Here is a 24,734-nt window from a genome sequence, read left to right as displayed (position 1 = left end):
AGATTATTTTCTCAATATCCAATTATATGAAATGGCAAAACTAACTCTTGTAGGAGTAAAGGTGTATAAGAACCAAGCTCGAGCAAGCCAAGTCATGCTGAAGCATAGTTCAAATTGTCCTGAAGCCAAGAATGAGCGGGAATGGTTAATTTGAATACTGCTCGAATGGTTCCAAAAAATAATTAATTCACTGGATTTATGAGAGCCTCATGCAAGGGTTTAAATACTAGAAATGAGCCAGTATCGATTTTTATCATGTAACAGTACAGTAATGGTACAATCAGTAAGAAACAGTTCAAGACAAAACCGATGTCCTGCGCATGTACTAGCGGCGTGTTCTTGTCAAAGCAGAATGATACCAGTTGTGCTGTACTGAATCGATGGTATTTAATTCCCAGTTTGAGGTTCAATAAGCCTTACACATATACGTGCACATATTTATGTATCCTTATGTAGTATTTATATGTTTCACCCCGTCTTAGTCACTAGACTCAATCAAAAGGCTAAAACCTTTGTTGATTAATGAGCACTTGACATTCTTATTACATAAGTAAATCTAAGTAATATAATTTATTAACACTAAGGCCATGTAGGATGCTGGTTCTGGGGTGGTTAGGCGACGGTTATTCACTTAACCAGCCAAACAAGTGCAAAAAATGGTGTGTTAACTCTATCTGGTCAATGCCCCAAAAAGTGGCTTAACCTGGCTTTGTTTATTTCATGGGGGGGACTTGAATACATTCAACCACTAGACCTCTCTCTTCTCTCTCTTTACTCTTTTTTTTTCCACTTTTGTCCATGACTTATCCCACTAACCCTCTAATGTCAACCAAACAACAAATAATTCTAACCCATAGTTTTTTTAATTATCAAGTGGCAATGGTTAAAGGCATCTACCCCTTGTTAGCTATTTGGGAACCAAACAAGGCCTATATGAATTACATGCATATTTACAGGTTTGCTTGCATGAATACATGGATATGTGATATGCATGTGCATATCTAACTTGAGTTTAATCACACTGAATGTTAGTAGGCAAGGAAATTCTCAAGCTCAGCTAATTTCCTGATTGTACATGCCCTTAAGAGCAGAATGCAAAGCAGAACACAAGCAACTCACAAACAGCTCATCCAATTTACACTCCAAGAGAAGGTTGTGATCTGTCATTGTGGACATTGTCCCCAAGATCTATTAGAGACCAGCGTCAAAGCCTTCCACATTATTTAAAAAGTATCATGAATTTATTCCATTTCTCCTATCTTAAAATGTGTTCCCTTGCAGGGTTCATGTACATAGCAATGCTCTGCCAAAGCTACAATATCAATCCTTTGCTTCATTTAGAAGCTGTGGCATGTGAAATTGGAGGGAGCAATTGCAAGGTTGGGAAGGATTGATGTTGAATACTCGTTTTGTTATATCCTACCTTCCTTGTCATTATCTTTGAAGTATGGATTTTTCAAGGTAATGCTTATGTTTGCAAAACCAATGCCCTTTAACCTTCTTATATCTTTCCTCGATGAGTTTGGGCCATATACAAATTTGTAAGGCATGTTGAGTATCAGGAAGCAACTCTCTTTTGCAACAATGCCAGCAACTTGCATTCCAGCCAAAGATTCAAATCCCAGTGGGACATCCCGTGAGACACCAGGATGGGGTACCATCCCATGTGTCAGGACAAGACGTCCCACTAATATCCCAACATCCCAATCGGGACATCTTGGAACATCTCCTGTTCCAAGCGTCAAGTTGAGGCGGGGTAGCGGGGCGTCCCATTCCATGAAAAAACCGGGACAGTCCTGTTCCACAAAATTTAAAATCTTGATTCCAGCCATGACAGCTAATGTGGAGGCTCTACTAAAGGATAAGCTGAGAAACATGCCATAACCATTAGCCTTGTACTAATACAGAAAGACAAAGGATGCTTATGAAGACCTTGTGAAATTTTTATCTCCAAAAGATAACTAAAACCCTTCAAACTTTGAGGAATAACTTGAAAATAAATAGTTGCTTACAATTTTCAATTTCATCATCCTTTACAATAAAAAATTTTGACAAAAAGTTACAGTATTAATTTAAATCAAGGTTGACATGAAACTTCAAGAAGGTACTTGATCCTCAATAATTTTGTTCACTAGCAGCATGCTATGATTGCTAGTTTTAATAACAATCTTCTTTCACCTATTACACCACTGGAAACTAGCTTAGAATCAATATCATTGTGGAACCTAAGGCCTCTCCATAGGATGCGATAACATACACTAAAAGGAGTCTTCACACACAATATAAGAATTTTATCCTTCATAGAACTGAATTCATGCTTAGGCGTCTCAGATGGAACTAAAAGCAGTATCACCATCTTCACAAAGTGACAATGACCCTAGATGACAGATAACCGGTGCTACAGTAACTTCTACATGATGCTAATGAGAATAGTGGGGTCCAAATTCATCACCTTTGATCAACTTAGGGTCTGTTTGAGAATGTTGTGGCTTTTCACTGAAAAGCAGTTTTTAGCAAAAGCTGCGTTTTGAGGTCAAAAGCTATTTCAGGGGAAAATACATTTGCTGTAAAAGTATTTGGCTGTCAAGATCTAAAAGCCACTCTAAAGCTATAAAAATGATTTGTTGTATGTTTGACTGGCAAACCTAAAATCTGCTTTTAAATGACCAAATGACCAAAAAGGACAAATGCCTAAACTGACTCTAAAATTATTTAGATACAAGACAAATGAGTACCATGATGCAAAATACACAATTCAGATAAAGAATGGGATTAGATAGCCTCCTAAATGCTTATTGTTCCAGTTTAGCTGCACAAAACTCTATTCAGATGGCTAGTCAGCTAAATGCTCATTGTTCCAGTTTAGCTGCACAAAACTCTATTCAGATGGCTAGTCAGCTAAATGCTCATTGTTCCAGTTCAGCTGTACATAACTCTATTCAGATGGCAAGGATCTCTGTCAGGTCAGCTCTACTTGAACCATTTCCAGCCCAAGCTGGATTTTTGCATGCATGCATATGTGGACCAGTACTGATGAACAACCATGCTGATGGGCATGTACATGTCAAAATGCTACTTGTCGTGAACATGTTCATGCCAACTTATATGGAAATTTGATGGTCACTTTGCAATGTCTGCAAAGTAGTACTGAGAATCATGACAGTAAACTACCAATACCACATGGTATGGTCAGTGCAATACAATACAAACCCCATACTGAGACAGACTCCAATGCTTTTTCTCACTCCCAGTGACTATACTGCCAGATATTGGGCAGTACGGCATGGTTCCATTTGGGTTGAACCAGCATGGACCTGTTCAACTCATATATCAACCGAACCTCAATACTGTATTAGTACCCTATCAGTATGGTATGGTTGGTACAGCATGGTATGGATCAGTATGGCAGACACTAGTGACTCATGTGCAGAAAAACCAACTAACATGTGCACATTCACATGTACAAATATATCATGTCAATGTAACCCAAATAATAAAAACATAACAAAATTTATTTGCATTTCGTGTGGAAAAGATGAGCATAGCTAGGAAAATGGTCATATTTCAGTTTCATTTCATGCAAACCACCTTCCCTTGGTCCCTTCCTACTAGCCAAAGTACAAGCACACAGATAAAAAGTCAAGCAGAAAGAAATACTCCAAATACCTTACATGAATGACCATGAGAAAAATAATAATTCAACAGTATGAGGAGCACTTTAAGCATTTTTCTTTAAAAAAAGAAAAAGAAAAAGAAAAAAGACTTAGCACAATGACAGTAGTTCTTATAAGCATAAACCAGATGTCAAAAAGATCTCACCCCATAACCAATGATGAAGACCTCAAAAGGTGACAACTGCCTCCACAAGCCACTACACAACATAACAAACAAATAGGTCTTCAACTCAGCCTCAATATGTGATATATCAAACCAATCACTGATTCAAGCTTGTGTGTAGGTGACTCACCTAATTGCGAATGCATTGTAGTAGAAAAAGTGTGTTACTGTTTCCATAAGGAGAAGGCTAAGAATCCATCTGAGCCCATACCAAGCTATTTGTCCAACTGAATAATTTTTTTGAGGTGCATCTAACTGCAAGATTTCTAGCATGTGAATCATAGACAAAAAATAAAGAGGTACACTGCTTTCTATTGGAAAGGAATACAATAGCTTAATAAGAATGTATCTTTCCCAGCAAAGGAATGGTTGGTTTAGTTTGTCTGTAGCAAAATTTTATCTTCAACAATATCAGGATGTCTTTATCAAAAAAAACCCAAACAAAAACAAAAGAAATCAGGACATCTGATCAAATAAAATATTTATGACTAAAATCGCTGACGAACAAAGCATTGCATTTTTAATTTCAAATACTTTGAAGAAAGCTTCAGCTACTACAGCATTAGTTAAGCAAATGTGATACTGACCTGTGTTGCAAATGCATTGAAGCTTACAATGGGTCCAGCTATATAAAGTGGTGCATATGTCAGATAGCATACATACATATTGAATGAATATTTATCATTCTGCATGCTTCTTTCCTGCCAAACATAAAAAGAAAGATAAAGGCTGCTACACCTCCACAACCAAAGTGGTTTAGTCAGAAAGTAAATAAATACATACCAGATGAACAGACTGCAAGACCCACTTAAATAAACAACAAAATCAATACGCAAGAAGTTTAATACTGTGAATTTCCATGATGATGAAATCGGCAAATGCTATCTACAATAAAACAAAGATATCAAATAACTTTCTTGTTTTTATTTTTCTTAATTTTTCTTTTTTCCTTTTTCCGACTTTTTTGCCAGAACCCTGAAACTCAGAGAAACTGACAAGGCCATTAAAACAAAAGATCTACTAAATGGACCGAAAGTGAAACCAAGTTTTAAAACCTTGGTCAAGGAAAATGACTTCTTCATGCTTTTAATTTCTATGTTGAATAATAATTTTTTATAATGTCTCTTTTAAAAAAAATAAAAAGAACACTAATCGGCAAATGTTTCAGAAGTAACAAATTATTAGCTGGAAGTGGTGTAGAGAACCATCCAAATACCTGTAAAACATGGTAGCATGTCCTTCCAGAAGAACAAAAATGGCAGCGTAGCATATGTTTCTGCATCCACAAGGCAACAGATACTATATTTAACCATTAAATAAAAGAAACTATGTTTGAGCTGAATTTTAAATACATTTTAATATCAATATGCACCAAGATTATTAACACGTACTTTCAAAAACATAAAATTCTTCAAAAATGATATTAGAGTTAGAATAGCTTAAATAAGCATGATGAGATTTTTCATTAATGTATCATGAAAAAAAATGGAAACAAAAAGGGACAAGCTGCAAAAGAAAGGTATCCATTCAGCAATGCCTTATCGCAAATACATAAATATATAGGAAATATCTCCAATAAAGTGCAAGACTCGACATAGGAGGACATGCTAAAATTGCAATTATAGATATTTCCTGCCTTCTTGAATGCCACTAGTGACATATAGGATTATGACATTTGACATCAGGGTTTACTGTGACAATTCAGATGGTACCATATCATGCAACATATTCTGGCATCTGTCCATAACAGAACTCCCCTAACCCAAATCACAACTGAACTACGCACCCCCCCACCACCACACCCCCAACCCAAAACAAGGAAAATAAATGAATAAATAAAACTGTATGTCATCTATAATATTTGATATGATGCAATTCCTTTTGTTCTGAAATCACCCAAAATCTGATCTGTTTGTCCCAAGTGCAGTTTTCTTCCACAGATCCACATTTAATGACTCAAACCCTACCATACAATCCTAAGTATCACCTAGAATCATATTATATTAGCAAATGCAACGGTCATCCATGTTATAAACTATATTGCGATTTAGAGAATGATGAGGGTGCTTAAAAAGGGAACAAAATATTCATGAACTAATGCATTCTTTGTTGAAGATAGTCAAATCAAACTTCAAACTAGCAGCAGGCAAACTTTCATATTCCCTATAGGCTGCCCTCCACCTTCAGATATAGAATTTGGAGAGAGACTACTTGACAAGAGGATTGGCTGATGAATCAATGAGGTAAGCTGGTTTCTGTAGGTCTAGGTTACTTTTTCCTAATATTAATGCTGAATCAATGAGGTAAGATGGTTTCTGTAGGTCTAGGTTTCTTTTTCCTAAATTAATGCCTTACTTTCTTCTGAAAAAGCTAATAGGTTTTGATCGAAAGAACACCTTAATCAATTCTAATTCTGAGGAATTCCAAATTTCTTAATCAAAAACCAGTAAATCAGAGAACAGTTTGAGGAAAACTAATCCAGTTAGGTTGATTTTTTGTTCTATAGCCAGATAAAGAGAAAACATACCCATGCCCACTATCATCCCAGAAATAAATAATTCATTATTAAAATTAATTATTCAAAAAATAATTATAAAAATGATTTCTACACAATATCCCAGGGATGTCTTAGTTCATTAGTTATTGTTTATCCAATGGCCTATTAACATCCATAACAAGCTAAGTTCATTCATAATGAACTGTAGAATGCAAAACAAAGCTTGAGCTAAAGCTACCTTCTGGAGAATAATTTATTTATTATACCATTTTGAGGAAAGGGAATATTATAATTTTGAAATAAAAAGATGTGACCAAACCCAATATAAGGCAACATCAACAAACAAACACTACCATGTAAAAATGCATCATAATTTTAATGATTATGCTTTTCTAGTAGTATTTAAATCATTAACAAGTGTGAAGATTGCCATGGACTGAAGCTATTCTATGTGAAGATTGTAATGGACTGAAGTTATTCTAACTTTGATATTCTTCTGTTTTTATACATGAACTTTTGGGATTGATGTGAGTATGACAGTTAGAACCTCTTTTGGATAAACATCAAAATCCAGCATTCTTTGCTCTTTATCTAAACTCCCTCTCAAGTTTAAAGTAACCTCAGAATGTTGCTTCTCAACAGAATGCTTTAAGTCTTTAACCGAACAGGTCAACTTCGTTCCTTTTGGAAAGCTTCAATGAGGCCACAGATTGGTATTTTTTCTCTCTGGAAATCAAATAATAACAAAATTCCTACTGCACTACTTTTATGGAGTGTAATGCAAGTTGCCAAAGGTGTTAGCTTGCTGATGAACATCCCAAGCATCTCTTTTTCAAGTGTCCAAAGGCAGCTTAAGTATGGAAAGAAACTAAGATTTAGGGTACATAGATATGCTCACGGGATTGTTTTAGATTTTTTTTTTTTTCCGCGAGACAGGATTCACTAAACTGGTGGCAGAAGACAATCAAGTGTGGGGAATGGTCTGTGGGAGCTTTGAAAGAATAGAAATGACTAATTATTCCAAGGTATAAGAATGAGAGGAAGAAGGTGTTCCTAACCCATAAGATAATCTTCATTGCAGAGTATATCTTAATACAAATGGAGGGCAATATTTGTTCCAAAACATAGACTCACAGAAGCATTTTATTGACATCTGTCAGACCCTGCTTGGGCAAAGCTGAATTCTGATGGCTCCAAATATCAAGATATCATATAGCAAGCTTTAGGAGGGTTCTTATAGATTATTCCTGTAAGCCAATTTGAGCAATCGCAAATTGATATTTTATAATACAAATATTCAGTTTGCAAAGGTTGACAATAGCAAACAAAAAAGAGTGAAAAAGATTTGGGTTGAATAAGATGTTTTAAGTAAAGCTAATTATTTCTTGGGAAAAACAGTTTGTCAGCTGATGAGGAAATTCTCTTGCAAGAAGTTCATTATCTATTTATGCAGTTTCAGGAACACTACATCTCGTATGTACATAGGGAAGCTAATGGTAGGAGATTGACTTGTGAGGGAAGGACATGAAAGTAGAAAATAGTATGGAAGCATGACAAACACTAGCACACAGCAGGTATCATGCCAGAGCCACATGCCCCTACCAGAATAGTAATATAAGGCTGTCATGTGTGCCAATTGGCACTTAAATTCATGATTTTAGAACACAGCCATCGTGGACAATTAAGGAGTTGGGGGAATGGGGTGCATTAGGACTTAGGAGATATCTTCATGCCAGACATGCATAGATCAACAATAGCTGGTGTCTTCTATAACTCTTAGAGTGTCTACACATTCATCAACCTCATATGGAACCACATTAAGAACGATGTTAATGCTAAACATGTTACTTTTCTAGTCATGCAACATGGCCAAGTGAATTTTGAGAGCCTCTCCATGTCAAGATATTGCTTCAAGATATGGATGACATTGTATCTTGCAAGAAATATTGGTCAATGTCTTGATGTAGTCTGAAGGTGCTAGGAGAACGTTCTAGTCATGCAACATAGCCAAGTGATTTGAGACAAAGAAAAAGCACAAGTTCATCATTCCAATATGTTGCTTCATCATGTGGATAAGTTCATTTATCACAAGCAACATTGGTTAATGAGTCTGGGAGTCCCGTTTTAATTCTCCAAATACCATAGTTGCTAGCGCAAGACAGACATTCTTGAAACCGGATATCTTCACCATTACAAGCATGGGATCTACCAGTATGCTGCTAAAGGAATTATGTAGTTTCTATTTAATATTCTTAGTTATATTTTACAAGTTCTAAACCATGAAAAATATCTTTATATTGTGGAACAGGAGTGTGTTTAGACTTTAGACTACATTAGGTATCAATATTAGCTCAAAAAACTTAAGCAGTCTCATTTGACCGTTGAAAACATATATGACCATATATCATCACAATGCAATCAGTAATAATATAGGATTGAAGATCAAATGCTTTGTCGGTGTATCATAGAATGTTATACAATGCATTATTTGGCAGTCTCATATATCATTCAATGCCCGAACTTCACAAGATACTAATCCATGTTAAGTACCATTTTGAGGAATCTGCAATTTGAATTTGCTGATTTGAATAGGAATTACCATACAAGTAAACTGTGGAATTAAAGAGGAGAGAGTACTATGAGAGAAGAAGGAAAGAAAAGGAAACAAGTGATAGTTGGGAGCACTTGTTCTAGGTGGTTGCTTTAAAGATCATGCTGCTCTCTGGCATTTGTTCGAATGGGTGGTGGACTAGAGGAGAGGTAGTCGGGATGGAGACGGAGATGGGAGCTATGAGCGGTGGCGGCTGATCTTCTTCTGACTCCAGCGAGCACAGCTGGTCATGGGCTCAGGTGGCCCAAGGCCCCCCGACAACCCCAATGGACATCGCATAGGATAATGGAGGAGGAGACGGAGAAGCTCCAGCACTACACCAAAGTGTTGGAGTTCTCGGAGATAGAGATACCAAAATCTAGGCAAAAATGGGAAGACATTTCCATCGTCACCCAGATCCTGGGTCGTTGGGTTCCGGTTGAGTGGATAGCAAAGGATTTTAAGAAAAGGGAAAAACTGGATTATGAGATTAAAGGTTGAGGCCTTCTCTTTGGTAGAAGATCACCAAATGTTCCACTTCCAGACGGCTGCCAACCGGGATGCAGAGATCAATGGAGGATCGTGGTTTGTGGCTGGCTAACTATTGGCGATAGAACCTTGGGTCCTATACTTTGTTCTGGGTATGGATCTAGTCTGACGAACAGTGGTCTAGTTGAGACTCCCCAAGCTACTGATAGACTATTAAAAAATGAAGAATATTTTGGGCATTGTGGCTGAGACAGGGGATCCAATCTCGATGGATGACTTCACCGATCTGCTAAGGAAGATGGGTTATGCCTGGATCCAGGTGGCCAGTGACTTGTTGGCGCCGTTCAACCAAACAACTTCATCAAGGTCAACAACGGTGGTCGGAACCAAGATTCCCCCTCACTGATGGTGATGGAGGCTATAGGAGGTGCCAGAACAAAGAACCCCGACACCAGAATCAGGTGGAGAGGCCACGACTGGGGTCATGGTTGGTGACCTCAGAGCTCTGACAGTCGAGGGTTTCTAGAATTGGGACAAAAGGAAAGAAGCTAAGTCAAACTCGGACTTATCGGGTCCCAACTCATCCTCCTCTAGACCGAGTTCTCCTTAGTAGCAGCTAAGTTCCCCTGAATCACTGCCTGACTCAGATGGGTGGCAAAAGCCAACAAAAGTGGCCCATCGACGATCACCAGATAAGCAGCAGGGAGGGCTCAAGTCAAGGTCTTCGACGCCAAGCAAGCCTGACTCACTAATTGGGTCCTCATTCTATGTTCTCTTGGATCTGGGCCTGGGCAATGATGCGATCAAGGTGGGCCAGGTGGTGGGCCTAGTGAGCCACAATGTCTACATAGGCGAGAACGTTGGAGCTAAGGCGAAGCAAGCTCGAAGCCCAAGAGCGGCCCAAACCCAACCTACAATGCAACGGACCGAGGCTAGCCCAACTTCTGATCCATCTACTGTTGGGCCGACGAAGTCCCAACGAGCCCTAGCACTACATCCTCCCTCTACATCAGGGCTCCATCAAAAAATTGAGATATTTCGGAAGGCCCTAGCTCCCAACCATCACTGCCAAAAAAGGTTCGAGTAGAGTGTCAGGACTGGCTTGTTACTAGATGGGCGAAGGAGATGCTAGCAACCACCTTGCAGTCGCCCTCCTCATCACTGACAGCCATGGGTACCCTATCTTCCAAATCCAAAGGGGATAGGGGCTGCTTATCCAGGGGCTTACTAATGGGTGCCCTATCCCACCTCCCTCGGCCGCATAAGGAGTGCAGCGGCCGGCGGGGACCTCATCACCATCCACAACTCGATGCCCTCTGCCATCTGATGGTTCGGCTAAGGAGGATGGGCACCCTAATGTCAATGGGCCGAATTGCCAAATAGAAGACTTGCACAAGGCTATGGTAAACCAGCTAAGGGTAGTTTTGAATGAGGCTGGCAGTGGCTCACGTGATGATAAGGATATGGGGAAAGGGATGCAACTGGTGCTGTGGTGACTGCTCGGAGGAGACGACACCTCCAAGCCCTATCGATATTCACCAATGAAGATTCTGATATGGAATAGTCGGAAGGTTGGCAAGCCTTATCTTGGAAACCCATCTATTAGGTAGGAGTTTAGTTCATGCAAGACGACAATTTCAAGAGTCCTGGGCTTTTATGCAATCGAGTCAGTTTACATTGTGGTGTTATTGTTGTATGGAGAAGCAGGGCAGCCATAGTGAATGTCCTTCACAGATGCAATCAACAAGTTGTCATTGTTGTTTCTAGAATCAATGAGAATCATTGGCCTTTGATTGGTGCCTATGCTAGCACTGAGTACAGACAACGAAGGGTATTGTGGGATGAGGCTTGATTAATCAATCAGGGCATTCCTTCCCTTGTGGCTAGCAACTTTAACTGTATTGATGGCCCCTGAGAGAAGAGGCGAGGTAGGCCCTTCTCTAACAATATTGAGACCAGAGAGTTTCGGGACTTCATAGTGAGGAATGGGTTGGTGGACCTTGGTTTCATTGGGTCCAGATACACTTGGTACAACAACCGTCTGGACAGGGCCAGATTCTGGGAGCAAATTGACAGGGCCTTCACCACAACTAGCTGGATCCAGCATTTCCCCAGTTACCAAGTGCGTCACCTTTCGAGGATCATGTCTGATCACTGCTCAATCCTAATCTCCACTAACTCCACTATCTCCTACTGGTGTCCATTCCAATTTGAGAAGTTCTGCCTTATCCTCAATATTGGGATATAGTATGTGAGGCCTAGAGGCTGTCGGTTCACAATAACACCATGTATCAGGCCATGCATAAACTAGAGCTGACAAAATGCAAGTTGCGGTGGCTGAACCAAGTAGAGGTTGATAATATCTTTAAGAGACTAGAGGAGACTGAGACCTTGATCACTGAGCTCCAGTTAAGAGAGGACAAAGAGGGCAGACTCACAGAGGATGACTTGACTGATCTCAGAAGGAAACTCTCCTTGCACCACTCATCGCTACGACAGTAAAAGATTATGATGATAGAAGTCGAGGATCCAATGGATTAGCAAGGGGACAGGAATACAAGATTATTTCACCAGTCAACCATCATCAGGAGGCACAGGAACCAGATCCAGACTATGAGGGATGTAGAGGGCCACTAGGTTGATGGTGATGAGGCTAGGTAGGAGATTCTGAGTTTCTTCAGATCGAGATGGATGGTCAGATTAAGGGGTGATAGTTCTTTTACTCCCCCTACCCTGACCAGTCGGATCTTGGCTCAAGAGAACCTCTTCCTGATTGGAGCAGTGTCAACTGACAAGGTTCGAGAAGCGATCTGGTCTATGGCAAAAGAATAAAGAGCTCAATCCGGATGGGTTCCCTCCTCTCTTCTTCAGGCAATACTGGGCTATTATGTGAGATGAGGTCGTGGAGGCCATTTAGCAATAGTTTGTTACTGGATCCATGCCTGCACCTAGAAGAAGACCTTTATTACGCTGATTCAAAAATGGCAAGATGTCTTAGAGCCGGCTCATTACAGACCGATTGGCCTGTGCACTACATTATACAAGGTTTGTGCTAGAATCATGGTGGGTCGAATGAAGTTTGTTCTCCCTCGATTAATTAATCCAGAGCATAGAGCCTTTGTTGGTGGCTGTAGCATCTCCAACAATATGCTAATCACCAAGAGTTCATGGATGACTCGAGGAAAGCCCCAACCCCACAGTGTCTCATGGCCATCAAGCTAGATATGGAGAAAGCTTATGATTGTATATGCTAGGAGTTCCTCTGGCATGCCTTGGAAAGTTTTGGATTTCATGGTCAGTGGAATAGCTAGATTATGGAGTGTGTCTGTACACCATCCTTTGCTTCTTAATCAACGACACCTCAATGGAGTTCTTCCAATCTACCGTTGGTTTGGATCAAGTTTGTTCCTTGTCCCCTTATCTATTTATTATTTGTACTGATGCCCTTTCCCGAGCTTTGGCGGTGGCAACTCTTAGGCAAACCTTAGACGGGGTGCCTACCCCTAGAGACTAGCCAAACTCGCATCTACCCTTTGCAGATGATTGTGTTCTGGTGGGCTGTCATTTGTCCGAAATGCTACCATTTTCAAAAAGATTTTGGAGTACTATGTAGCCTAAGAGCAAAAGATAAACCTCCTAACATCAGTAGTTTGCTTCAATCCAAAGACCAAGGCTCAACAGAAGCAAGCTATCCGGGACCTACTAGTTGTGATGAAGCATAGCAAAGTCTGGCACTACTTGGGTGTGCCCATAATCAGGAGGAGACTAAGAAGGGCTAAGCATGTTGGTGTGGATATGTCAATCTGAGAGCAACTTGAGGGCTGATAAGCCAGATCTTTATCCATAATAGGTAGGTTGACACTCGTCAGATCAGACCTCAACTCCATTTTGGTTTATCTGCTATCCAAATACCATCCTGCCATGGACCTCCCTTGTCAAGATCGATCAGCTGTTCTGCAACTTCCTATGGGGATCGCACCAAGGCAATGGAGGGGTGCACCTCCTGGCCTAGGACGTCGTGTATCAGCCAATTGCTGATGCAGGCTTGGTTTATAGTCTATGCTGGATGCTGGTCAGAAATGAGGCCCTAATTGCCCAACATGCTGTCAGGTTCCTTCTTCAGCCCGATAGTCTCTGGTGCTCTATGATGAGGGCCAAGTATGGCTCCTGGATCTTGGATACTGACATTACGGTGAGTCGAAATAGCTTCATGTGGAAGGAGATCTGAACTCGAGCTCGGGATGTCATGCCTTACACTAAATGGATGATCGAAGATGGGCAAATAGTGAATCTAATTCGTGATCCCTGGCTTGCAAACCTCCCACTCAACAGGTGACCGACTTTTGTTAGCTCCGAGATTGAGGACACAATGCAGGTGTGTGATCTCTTTCGACCTAGAGGGAGGGGTTGGGACGCTGACTTGGAGACTAGTTTGTTTGAAGATCAGCTATCGGAGAGGGTGTTATCCCAAGCTATCCCCATCCATAGGGGCAAAGATGTCAAGGTGTGGAGGTCTTCCTACTCCTTGAGGCCGATTGCCAGGGATCTCTTCGACAAGTATAGGGGGGAGCCAACTAAGAGACTAGATGCATCATAGATCTAAAGACTCAGGGTACATCCTAAAGTCAACCTCTTTGTTAAAAAGGTCGTCTGGAGTCGCCTTTTGATCAGGGCTGTGCTAAGTGCTCGTGGGATGGACCTCTCACTTGCCTGTCCTTGCTATGGTCCGAAGGAGAAGGCGACAAAGCACATTCCCTTTTGTTGCCCAAGAGTGAGACAAGTTTGCGCGGTCCAATTTCTACCTGACGATTGCCCACTCCAAACAACCTGCCTAGGATCTTCTTAAGATACTTTGACGAAGCATAGAGACTGAGACTTCCAGACTAATGGATATCCAGGCGGCTTATACTACATTTCACATCTAGTTGGCCCGGAACAATGGAGTCTTCAAGGCGAGCTGGCAATCGGCTATCAGGCTATCAAGATTGCGCACTCGTTGCCCAATGGTTTGACTTGGATAACTCGGAACACCTGGGACTCTCCATCTGCTCTAGCATCACCTCAACAGGTATTCATCACCTAAGAGTCCCCACCCGCGAATTTCTTCCAGGTTAACTTTGACGTTAGCGTGATGGGCAAGAGTGGAGAAGCAAGATTTGTGATCCGAGGCCTAGACTCCAGACCATGGTGGCAAAAAGGAGCCACCTCTTTGATATTACTGTCTATGGTGCTAAGTTCAAGTAGCCGGATAAGTATTTCATATGCAAGGCAAAGACCAAGGACTACTCACTTGATCGTCGAGGAGGACTTTGCTATAGTAGTGGCCCAGATGCAGTCATGCAGATGCACACCAGTGGCTGCCACACACTCACTCCTGCAGGACATTTGGAGACTGATGGCGGAGTGTGCCTCTGTAGTCATCAGGCATGTGTACTAAGAGGCGAACAGTGCTGCCGACTAGGTGGCTACATTCATTGCCGAGCACTCGGAGCAGTCTTTTGGGCCGATGTTGCACTGTACCTATGGCACTGGGACATTCTATTTTCCAACTTTTTTGGTTGAATTCATACTAGACATGTATGAGTGCTCCACCTTACCGAAAAAACAAAGAGAGAGAGAGAGACAGAGAAGAGAGTGACAGAGAGGAGTAGAAAAGGAGGGTACAACATAATTTGCTGCTTTGCTTTGTCATTCCTGTTATTTATCATAAACAGAACAGTGAATAGCAGGAACAAGCCCAAGCTACCCTTACGCACATACCTCCTATTTATATATTAATGCAGAAATAGGATATCTCTGCGTTAAGTGCTCAAAAATGAAATAGAAAATTATAATTCTTTTCTTTTCCCCCTCAAACTGGAAAACAAACAATTTCCATCCCTACCTTGAAATAGATAAACTAATGTTGAGACCATCCAAAAGCTTTCTTGATTACTCTGCTAATTGCCAAACAATTATCATTTATTCAGATAAGGTATGGTTATCTTGGTAAGGAATTATCAGCTAATATAACAAATGACATCAATATGCTTCCAAACTACATATTTAGGTAACAAATCACAAGCTATCTTCGTTTTATCCCTGAAAATGAAACCTGCTTCTGTTTCATTGTCTTCAGCCACATAAATTCACATGTTATACAAGTCATTGCACTTGCCATAGCTTTTACACCGTGTTAAGCAACATCAGTTCCTTTTTCACTCCACTCCTAGGTTGCAATACTTAAATCTCTTATAAGAAAGAGTAAGTCAAGTTATTCAACGGATATGTGGGCTTATGAATAAAGTCCATCATGGTAATTTAAGGAAATAGGAAATACGAAATATAGGAACAAACTTCAATTTAACCAATAACAAATAAATGCAGATGAGGAATACATAAACAAGATATGTTCTAAAACAAACATGTTCATTAAGCAGACAAAACATATAAGGAAATGCAGCCTAACAAGAATTCCATAGCATGTAATTATCATATAACACTCTTTTAAATTATGTATTGTTCTATAAATCCAACATATAAGCAAATTTAAATTAAATAAGAAAGATAAACATTACCTTTTGATCAAAGTGAGTAAGTTTATTGGACCAATGGTAATCACATCCATAGCTGATCATACGCAATACAACTGTTAAACAAACCAGAAGAAGAAACTTGAACCCGATTACTTCAAAGAAAATTTATAGTCAACAAGGACAAGTAAAGCAAATTATAACTATGTAATTACTCAATGTAAAAAACCAGATACAAGTAATGAGTGTTTTTACATAAATGCATCAAAATTATTGGAAGCTGAGCTCTTCATTTGCAACAATGAATAATAATTAGACTGATTTGTAGCAAATTTAATTGTGCATGTACTTGGAACCAAGGTTCACGGACTCGGTACCGGAATCCATGCCGGTTGCCGATCAGTACGGTACGATATGGTACCAAACCATACCATATCGAACCATACCGACAATAAAAAAATCCCACCCAATGGCCAAAAAAAAAAAATCAAGCTGAACAGGACCGAACCGATACCGTACCGGACCAAACCGCTCAATATCGGATGGTTCGGGATGATACCGTATCGAACCGATCGATTCGATCTAGTTCAGGCCATTTTCCAAAAAACTAGCTTGAACCGAACCAATTCCCCACCAGTACGGTACGATAAGGGATATACCGGCCGGTTCAGGCCGATACGAAATACCATACGTAGAACATTTTTAAGCAAATCAACATATGATTAAATGTAGGCTTCATCAAACAATAAATTAGTTTAATAAATGCATAGGGATTACAAAAAGGGAAAACAGATTTGAGTAAAAACAACTAAATGAATTACATTTTGTGAGTCCAATAAGCCCATCTTACATTCTTATAGGGAGATATTGACAAAAGTAATTTGAGTTAAATAGGTAAAATGCATGTACAGCCTACATAAAGAAAATGATTTGGTGCTTAATTAAGATTACTTCACAATAGAAACTGCAGCTGCCAGCTGGGCTGGTAAAATAAGATATGTGCTAGATCCCAAGCAACATAAAGGGCAAGTGTAATAGCATCAACTTAAAACCAATGTTTTAAGAGGATGGAGCTGATTTAAAAATGACCGAAAACAAATTTAATGGCTATCAATCTAGTGTTCAACTGCTAGCTGAAGAATAGAACTAGTATTTATAATGCAGGCCTCGTTTTTTAGATATATGCGTGATCATTCTACAACAATGAAGAAAAAATCAACATCAAAAGAAATTAATGATCGTAAAGAAGGTAAAAACTTAAAAATTCATACCTAGGTTAAAGCATATATGCCACCTAAAAGTGCCTCGATAGTTGTCCAAGAATGCCAAGCATCCACTGTTTACATCAACCAAACATCATAATGTTAAAACTAATAACTGATAAAAAAAGGAATTTAAATAAATGTTATAATTACATAAATTTGACCATCAAATAACTAACCCAAACAAGGAGAATGAATAGCCTTCATAGACACGGTTTAGTATAAGAAAAGTTATATTGAAGATCCAAAGCATGCTCATGTAGTATGGGGAACGTGCAAAAGTCTGCAGAAAGAAAAAAGAATACTGCATAATGGTGAAGAAATTTACTTGAAGGATTGGCAAAGATTAGAATTCTTCTAATTAAACATAATATTTTTATTTGCTAACAACGTTTAACCCATTAATTTTTAAACATGGTAAATAAAAGTGATATCAAAACCTACATGTTGAACAAAAGAAACAAGAAAAGGACTTTCAAATGTCCATAATCTACTCTTGGATTTCTGTTGGAGCTGATTTTACAGTTCACATCATCTCTGCAAGTAATTATAGGGGTTTCGAGGAAAGAAAGGTCCTCAAGAACATGATAGCAGCCTATATGATTTATTGCACTACAATCCTAGAATATATCTGTTCTGACCTTTCATTTAAACCCATATGAATTCATGATGCTGGGCAATGAAAGATAACTCCATCCGTAACAGGGAATGACAATTGAATTAAAGAAAGTACAAGTGGAATTATCTTTAAGGAGAAAAAAATATAATTCTACAAGGGATAAAGAGATCTCTTTCTCGTATTTCTTGAAGTAATGATTAAACATCACTATATGCCCTCAAGCAACGCTTTGATGGAAAAGTATGACCGGAGTCTTACACCCACCACATTAATGGAGAAGCACCATCTTGATAAAAAAGGACAGTCCTCGCTCCACATTTCAAAGCTAAATTCATGGTGCATACTTTCTATGATAAAGTTACAAAACTGATCAAGATCTGAAGCAATCTAAAATATTGACCCAAAAAGCAATCTAAACAGATTATAACCTCAAAAAAGCAAGAAAACAAACAAGTTTGTCCTAATCTCACATGCTACTTAAAACCTGAAATGCTGAAACTAATTCACAACAAGTTAACTAAGTGCAAGGAATCAAAAACAGTGATGTCATCGGGCTACCAAAAAATATGTATGCAGGTTTGCAGATCTCAAATCAAGACATCTAAGTCTAGCTGTAATACAATTGATAAACTTTTAAAACTAATTCTAATTCTAATCATATCAAAACTCCTTAACTAAAAGAAAAATAACTTCAGACATAATTCTCAACCAAGAATCACCTACCCAACAATAGAGGAAGTATGAAAATAAATCCAAAAAGAATTGCTTGATACGCATGCACCTTGCCTCTACAAAACCATGCTCCTAGCTTAGCAACAAGGGCCTAAACCAAGAATCACCGACTTGGAACCAAACCCCATGTCGGTCGGCCAGCAATATGAGTCGGTACGCCCCCGCACCAGATCATATCGGGCCAAACTGACATGAAAATGGGGGATGAAGCGGGGAGGAAAAGAGAGAAAAAGAGAGAAGGGGAGGGAGGAGAGAGAAAAAGAATGGATGGCTAGCAGAGATGCCTGTAGTAGCCACCGGTGGCCCACCGAGGCTATCGAAGAACCGCCGAGACTCTGGATCTCCGCGGTCCTCCGCGAGAGAAACTAAGAAGAAAGAGATGGGGGAAGGGAGAGGAGAGAAGGGAGGAGAAGGCGGTGGAGAGGCCACCATGACCACCGGGCGTTCCAAAACCCCCTCACAGCCTCCATAGGTTCGAAACAGGGATGGATATTTTTAAAAATCCGACACAGTGAAGCCGACAATACTATATGTCTGGTTTTTAAAAAAACTTGATGAAACAGGGGCGAAGCCCCTATTTTGAATCTACGATGGCCACGGGGGGTTTTGGGCCGTCCGATAGCCACGATAGTCGCCCGACGGCCTCCCTGTCGCCTTCTCCCTCCTCTCCCCTCCCTTCCCCCCTCTCTCTCTCCTCAGTTTCTCTCATGGAGATCCGGAGTCTCGACGGCCTCGGCCAGGTCTCCATGGTCCTCCACAGGCCATCGTTGGCCTTCCTCTCTCCTTGCCTCCCCTCTCTCTCTCTCTCTTCCTCTCTTCTCCTTCATTTTGTTTTCACCAGCGTTTCGAATCGAACATCCGAACCGCACCAATTAGCTGCAGGTACAGTTCCGCACGCCCCAAACTATCCGTTTCGAGCCAGTTCGGCAAACCATAGCCTAAAAAATCTTAAGAGTCGCCTTACATAAATTGTAAATGGCCTAGACCACTTCCGTGAGTTAAGGACAATATAACAAGGACATCAAGCTCTGATTCCCTTTCACATCTCTATTTCTCTCTCTCTTCTTTCATGTATTGCTTCTACATGTTTCTCCTTTCTTTCCATCATTTAAGTGCCTAAAGATAGTAATTGATGTTATGAAAACAAAAGTAAAGATAAATAACACATAATCACATATTGTTGCACAAGAATATGTTAGCTAATAGAGTTGGACTAAAATTCAAACTTGCAAATGATGTTAATTGCATTAGAGAAAACAGCAGAAGAGATAACAAAAAAAACATCATCAATCAAGTAAAAACCAGAAGTATTTCATGAAGAATTGGTGAATAGTAGTGAATTTTGCATTTACTGAATAATATCTGAATAATTGATTATATGGGAATTATTTGCCGAGAGCATAAATACCAATGAAGAGAAAATGTATAAGTGCAGGACTTTCAAGTAGTTACTTAAATAATGTGTTTTCACATTATATTAACAGATTTTAATACACAAGCCTTTCAAATTCCACCAATAATCTAGGTCTTGTCTTCCCTAGTATCCATCACTCGGGAACCACTAAAGTAGCATCAAGAGTTCAAGACATTAAATAGCTAAACAAAAAACATCCTTTGTTTTAGTAAGGCATTCATATCACAGTATAACAAGAAACGGGCGTACATGGACAGCAAAATAAGGTACTCAGCATAACTAGCATTTGCCTCTAAGACTTTCAATAAAAGTAAATCGACATACTAACTCATATTAGTGGACTATGTTACACAAATTGAGGGCATTTCAATCCTTGCATACATAGTTATTTCACAATTTTTTAACAAAAAATAACATTAAAAAAGATCAAATATTCAGATTTAACTATTATCAATATAAATCATTACATTTATGAGACACTGACATCAAGCAAAAGCACCGACCTTCACTATGAAATAATTCGCAGAAGCAATTGAAAGAACAAATATAACGCTGCAATGGTCACAAACTAGTTAGATAAGAATCTGTAGAATCACATAATACTATCAAACTAGAAATCTCATGATCAAGATACATACCAAGCTTCATGAAGATATGATAGATAACACAAAGATAGTATAATCCATATGAAGGACATTCCTCTCCCTTTTAAGCAATAATGATACCTCAAGATATTTGCAACAAATGTGAAAAAACACATAACCAAGGTAAGAATAGGCAAGTTTCCACGGAAGTTTCTCCATTGTGCATCAGAAAGATCCTGCAAAAAAATAAATAAATAAATAATAAAGGAAAAGAAAAACCCTTAAATGGTCAATGATATTCATTTTTAGCTCAGAGGGCAAATTCTTTAAGTATTGACCAAAAGGATGCAAGAATTCGATGTTCATTTCTACCAAGACCAGAAACAAGGGTAGTAGTATACAGAAGCTAGTTCGGGGGAAGTGAAAATTAGCCAAATAACTCCTGAAATAAGAATATTGTGAAACAGTTGAAATTAGCCATCAAATAGTCATCTTTACTTAACGCAGTCCTAGTATAAGTTGTTGGTAGCTAAGAAATTATGCACATCAACAAAAAGGATGGCTGCGTTATAGCAACAACATACCACATGCAAGGAAATAGAGGTGCACAGCCCCCCTTTTTTTTTTCAGCCAAAAAATTTGACAGCATCAAGGCCCTTTTAGCAAGTAAATGGAGGATGGAAAGAAGAAAGTGACAGTAAAAAGGGTCAGCTGTCTTTTTGGCTAAATCTCAGTCATTCCATTCCTCTCGTTGTTGTTCAATTGCAACATGGCTCTCTTATTGCAACCATTGGATTTTAGGAGAAGCACTAGCATCTAGCAATGTCTTCTATCAAGGTACATTATCTGCAGAATGAGAGGATGTAACATTCATTTGATAGAAAAGTAATGAAATTTCAATTGTTTCTCTTCTCTCCACTCTATCCAGTTATACTCATCGCCTGATAAAATTCAGCAGTAGGTTCTCACATTCGCCTCTAGAACAGACAATCATTTCACAAATGTGGATTTTCTGCACCTCAAACAGGAATTTTAGATCACTGCTAAATTTCACCAAACCCATTGGATCTTAGATGTTATCATCAATCAATGTCAGAGGACCCCTCTACATCAGTTGTATACCAGGGGGAAATAGAACGATGAGAAGTAGAGAAATAGACATGGGATCAAGCACTGTAACTGTTTGGAGTGCTTGAGTGCAATCTCACAGCTTGGGCCAGAGGGTCCAATATATGATTTACACAATCTTCTGCTTCAATGCTTGGTCTTGAAGAAGCTCCATAGTCCAGACCATGTATGATCATCTCAAAATTAAGAAATTGATGTTGCAGTTGCTGGTTAACTTACATCTGTCTTCAACTTCATGCGGATCTTAGCATTGAATTCATCTTCATACTACAATTCTTATTTAACATCAATATTGCATGACAGAATTGGAGTCTAGCATGAGGACATGTACATATAGCGGTATCAGATAGAACATGTGGCAAGTACCAGGAAAATTATTCTTTGGTTTGTTTCAGACATGCATCAGGCATGCCAATTTGCTTACAAATAACTCCCTACCATATTTCTCATTTAGCTTGCACACACACACACACACACACACACACATAATCTGAACCCTTTCACTCACCAAAGACTTTCTGATTGCTCTTCTAGCATTTCATGGTCCCCGTGTTCCAACTTAAAATCCAGACTAGCACAAACATAAAAGCTCAATTTTTTTTTTTTTTTACTAGGCCTTCCTCTAACAAATCATCACTGAATAGTTATCTTCTGCAGTAACTTGCCCACGACACAGATTTCACCATACACAAATTTCAATCGTTCTTCATCTGATCTGTCATCTTTCACAGCAATTTTTTTTTCATGGCAGCCTTTATTATCCCATTCACGTGAATAGTCAAATTTATACTAATCAAGACAGACATCAAATTCAAATTTGAATGATTATTACAGTCTTGAAACAAATCCCTTTGGTCATTCAAAGGACACCAATATCCAAATTGCTTAAAGTCCCTTCCCCCCTACAGCCAACAAACAGAAGCTTATCCATATGATAGAGCAGAGACTTCTGGAATTCCAAAACACCTTGGATGAATCATGAAACAGAATAGCAACAACATCTTCAATGTCAAGGACAAGACTAGCATAGAGAGGTAAAAAGGAGCAAAGTACAGACAAAACCAAAGAAATGGCACCAGACCTCTAACCAAGTGTAGAGTACCACAAGAAATTAAGATCTCAGTATAACCAAATATGGCTTGGAAAACAGCTACTTAATCTTCTTTAGGGCTTCTAAGATAAATATATTAGTATATACCACTACAAACCAAGGAAATCTCCAAAGAACATTCCCGCAAACATAACAAGAAACATAAGCTTAAAATGATACATTTTGACCATACAACTGTCTAACATTTGAAATCAATTGATCAAGGATTTTTACCTAGGTTAATTTTTTACCAGCCTGTGCATCATTTCTTAAAAATTTACATGATTTACAACGATAGCACTTGCCATTATTTACAGCAGATCAAATAAATAGATTAGTATAAATTCAGAATCAGATTAAAAATGCCAATGATAATTTTTTTTAAAAAAAAGGACAGAATCAAAGAAAATCACATTAAAAGCATACATTTAGGCGATTAGACATCCATCCAGGGCGTAAACCATAGAGGCTTCTTGAATGATCTGTACAATAATGAGGTGGGTGAAGCTGACTTATATCCATAAATGTGCAGGAAATATAGTGTAGGAGATATGAAATAAGGGAGTCAAAGAAGGGAGGAGATTACCATGGGAGAGTTGCAAAGACCAGCGGATGAAAACAAAGAAAAAAGCCAAGGCATAAAGAATAATGAATAGGAACTCCCATCGCTTCCACGAGCTATTGCTCATCTCCTCTCTTCTACAACAATTTGGACAAAGGTTAGTTTAAAGGATTATATTTTCCTGTTGGTCCAAGAGAAAAATATGCCCAGAGAGAGTGATCCTCGCAGATGCGAGCATATGCGACACGGAAGGAAAGAGTGGAGGGTGAGGAGGAAGAGGGAGGGAGGTGGAGAGAGAGAGAGAGAGAGAAATAATAATAATAATAATAATAATAATAATAATAATAATAATAATAATAATAATAATAATAATAATAATAATAAAGCAAAATTACTTAAACACCTCTTCAATTGAGAGTCAATCTCATGCAACATCAAATTTGGGGGTCAAAGCCTATCCAACTTTCATATGTCTAATTTAGGCAAGATATATCAGAGAATGTCATGGAAACACATCACAAAACAAAACAACGCCCTAATTTTTTCCTTGTTCCTGAACCATATTTTATAGTCCAAAAAAAAAAAAAACATTCCCCAGGAGACAAATCACAGACTCTAATAAATTCAAAGATGTCGACCGCATCAAGGATGAAGATGATAAAGGAAATCATGAGAAATAAGAAAAGAAATCAAAAAGGAAATTAAATCAAGGCAATGGAAAGAAAGTAGGATTAGAGTTCTAGAGAAAAAGTACCTACAGGAGGTGTCCTTGCGAAAACCTTTGAGGTTTCTAGGAAGAGAAAGGGTTTCAGAAACCGGAGGAGGAGAGGTCGGTTGATGGGAAGAGGTGGGGACCCACCTTTTGTTTCAATTGGATGGCTAGATGTAAGTAACAGCCTGGTCCATTAGTTTTACAAAAGCAAAATAATGATAAGACTAAACAACTCTAGGGACAGAAACCATTTAGAATCAAGCGGCAATGAGGCTATATGGGTTCGTTCGACAAGAATTTTGGTGGACTTTAGTATTTTTTTCAGTATAAAAAATTTAAAATTTTATTAAAATTTAAAAAATTTCAAACTCATCAATGAACTTAGTTAAGTAGTTAAATATATTTTCAACTCCTATCTGGCATCTAAACCTATTCAAATTCCATCCAACTCGCCCAAGCTCAGAGCAATTTTGACAAGCATGAGCCTGATTTTTAAGCCCAATGAAATTAGAGCTTGCCCCTTAATGGGCTAAACTCGGGTTTATATCGATCATGCCCTATTCTGGTACTGATTTTTTAAATTGTAACTTCCTACCCACCTAGATCTGATCCAATAAAATTGCTAGCCCCAATGCTATGTCTGAAGTCCAATTATTCATATTATTAAGGAAAAAAAGAGCAAAATCACCAATCCCACGACCCACTC

General features: G+C 38.9%; 1 protein-coding gene across 9 annotated transcripts in view; it reads right to left on the bottom strand.

Annotated features, from left to right (window-relative positions):
• Positions 1 to 24,224, bottom strand: part of LOC105051197 (membrane-bound O-acyltransferase gup1) — a 34,144-nt gene extending 9,920 nt beyond the window's left edge. For 4 of the 9 annotated variants that reach the window (XM_029266472.2, XM_010931515.4, XM_010931507.4 and 1 more), the window contains exons 1-12: positions 24,071 to 24,224; positions 23,341 to 23,453; positions 23,181 to 23,236; positions 20,591 to 20,772; positions 20,456 to 20,504; positions 17,367 to 17,470; positions 17,197 to 17,261; positions 15,971 to 16,041; positions 5,054 to 5,113; positions 4,425 to 4,538; positions 3,968 to 4,092; positions 3,820 to 3,871 (exon numbers count right to left, since the gene is read on the bottom strand). In XM_029266472.2, the coding sequence (XP_029122305.1) occupies positions 3,820 to 3,871; positions 3,968 to 4,092; positions 4,425 to 4,538; positions 5,054 to 5,113; positions 15,971 to 16,041; positions 17,197 to 17,261; positions 17,367 to 17,470; positions 20,456 to 20,504; positions 20,591 to 20,772; positions 23,181 to 23,236; positions 23,341 to 23,443 (981 nt within the window). In that variant the 5' untranslated portion in view covers positions 23,444 to 23,453; positions 24,071 to 24,224. The remainder of the gene's footprint in view (positions 1 to 3,819; positions 3,872 to 3,967; positions 4,093 to 4,424; positions 4,539 to 5,053; positions 5,114 to 15,970; positions 16,042 to 17,196; positions 17,262 to 17,366; positions 17,471 to 20,455; positions 20,505 to 20,590; positions 20,773 to 23,180; positions 23,237 to 23,340; positions 23,454 to 24,070) is intronic. The other 5 variants (XM_029266471.2, XM_010931514.4, XM_029266468.2 and 2 more) reach the window with 4 other exon arrangements.
• Positions 24,225 to 24,734: the final 510 nt, after the last annotated feature.

This window comes from Elaeis guineensis, chromosome 9, assembly GCF_000442705.2.
Source record: "Elaeis guineensis isolate ETL-2024a chromosome 9, EG11, whole genome shotgun sequence".
In the NCBI taxonomy this organism is placed as follows: Eukaryota; Viridiplantae; Streptophyta; class Magnoliopsida; order Arecales; family Arecaceae; genus Elaeis; species Elaeis guineensis.
Note: the sequence above shows the minus strand (reverse complement) of the source record. Positions and strands in the feature narration are given on the sequence as shown.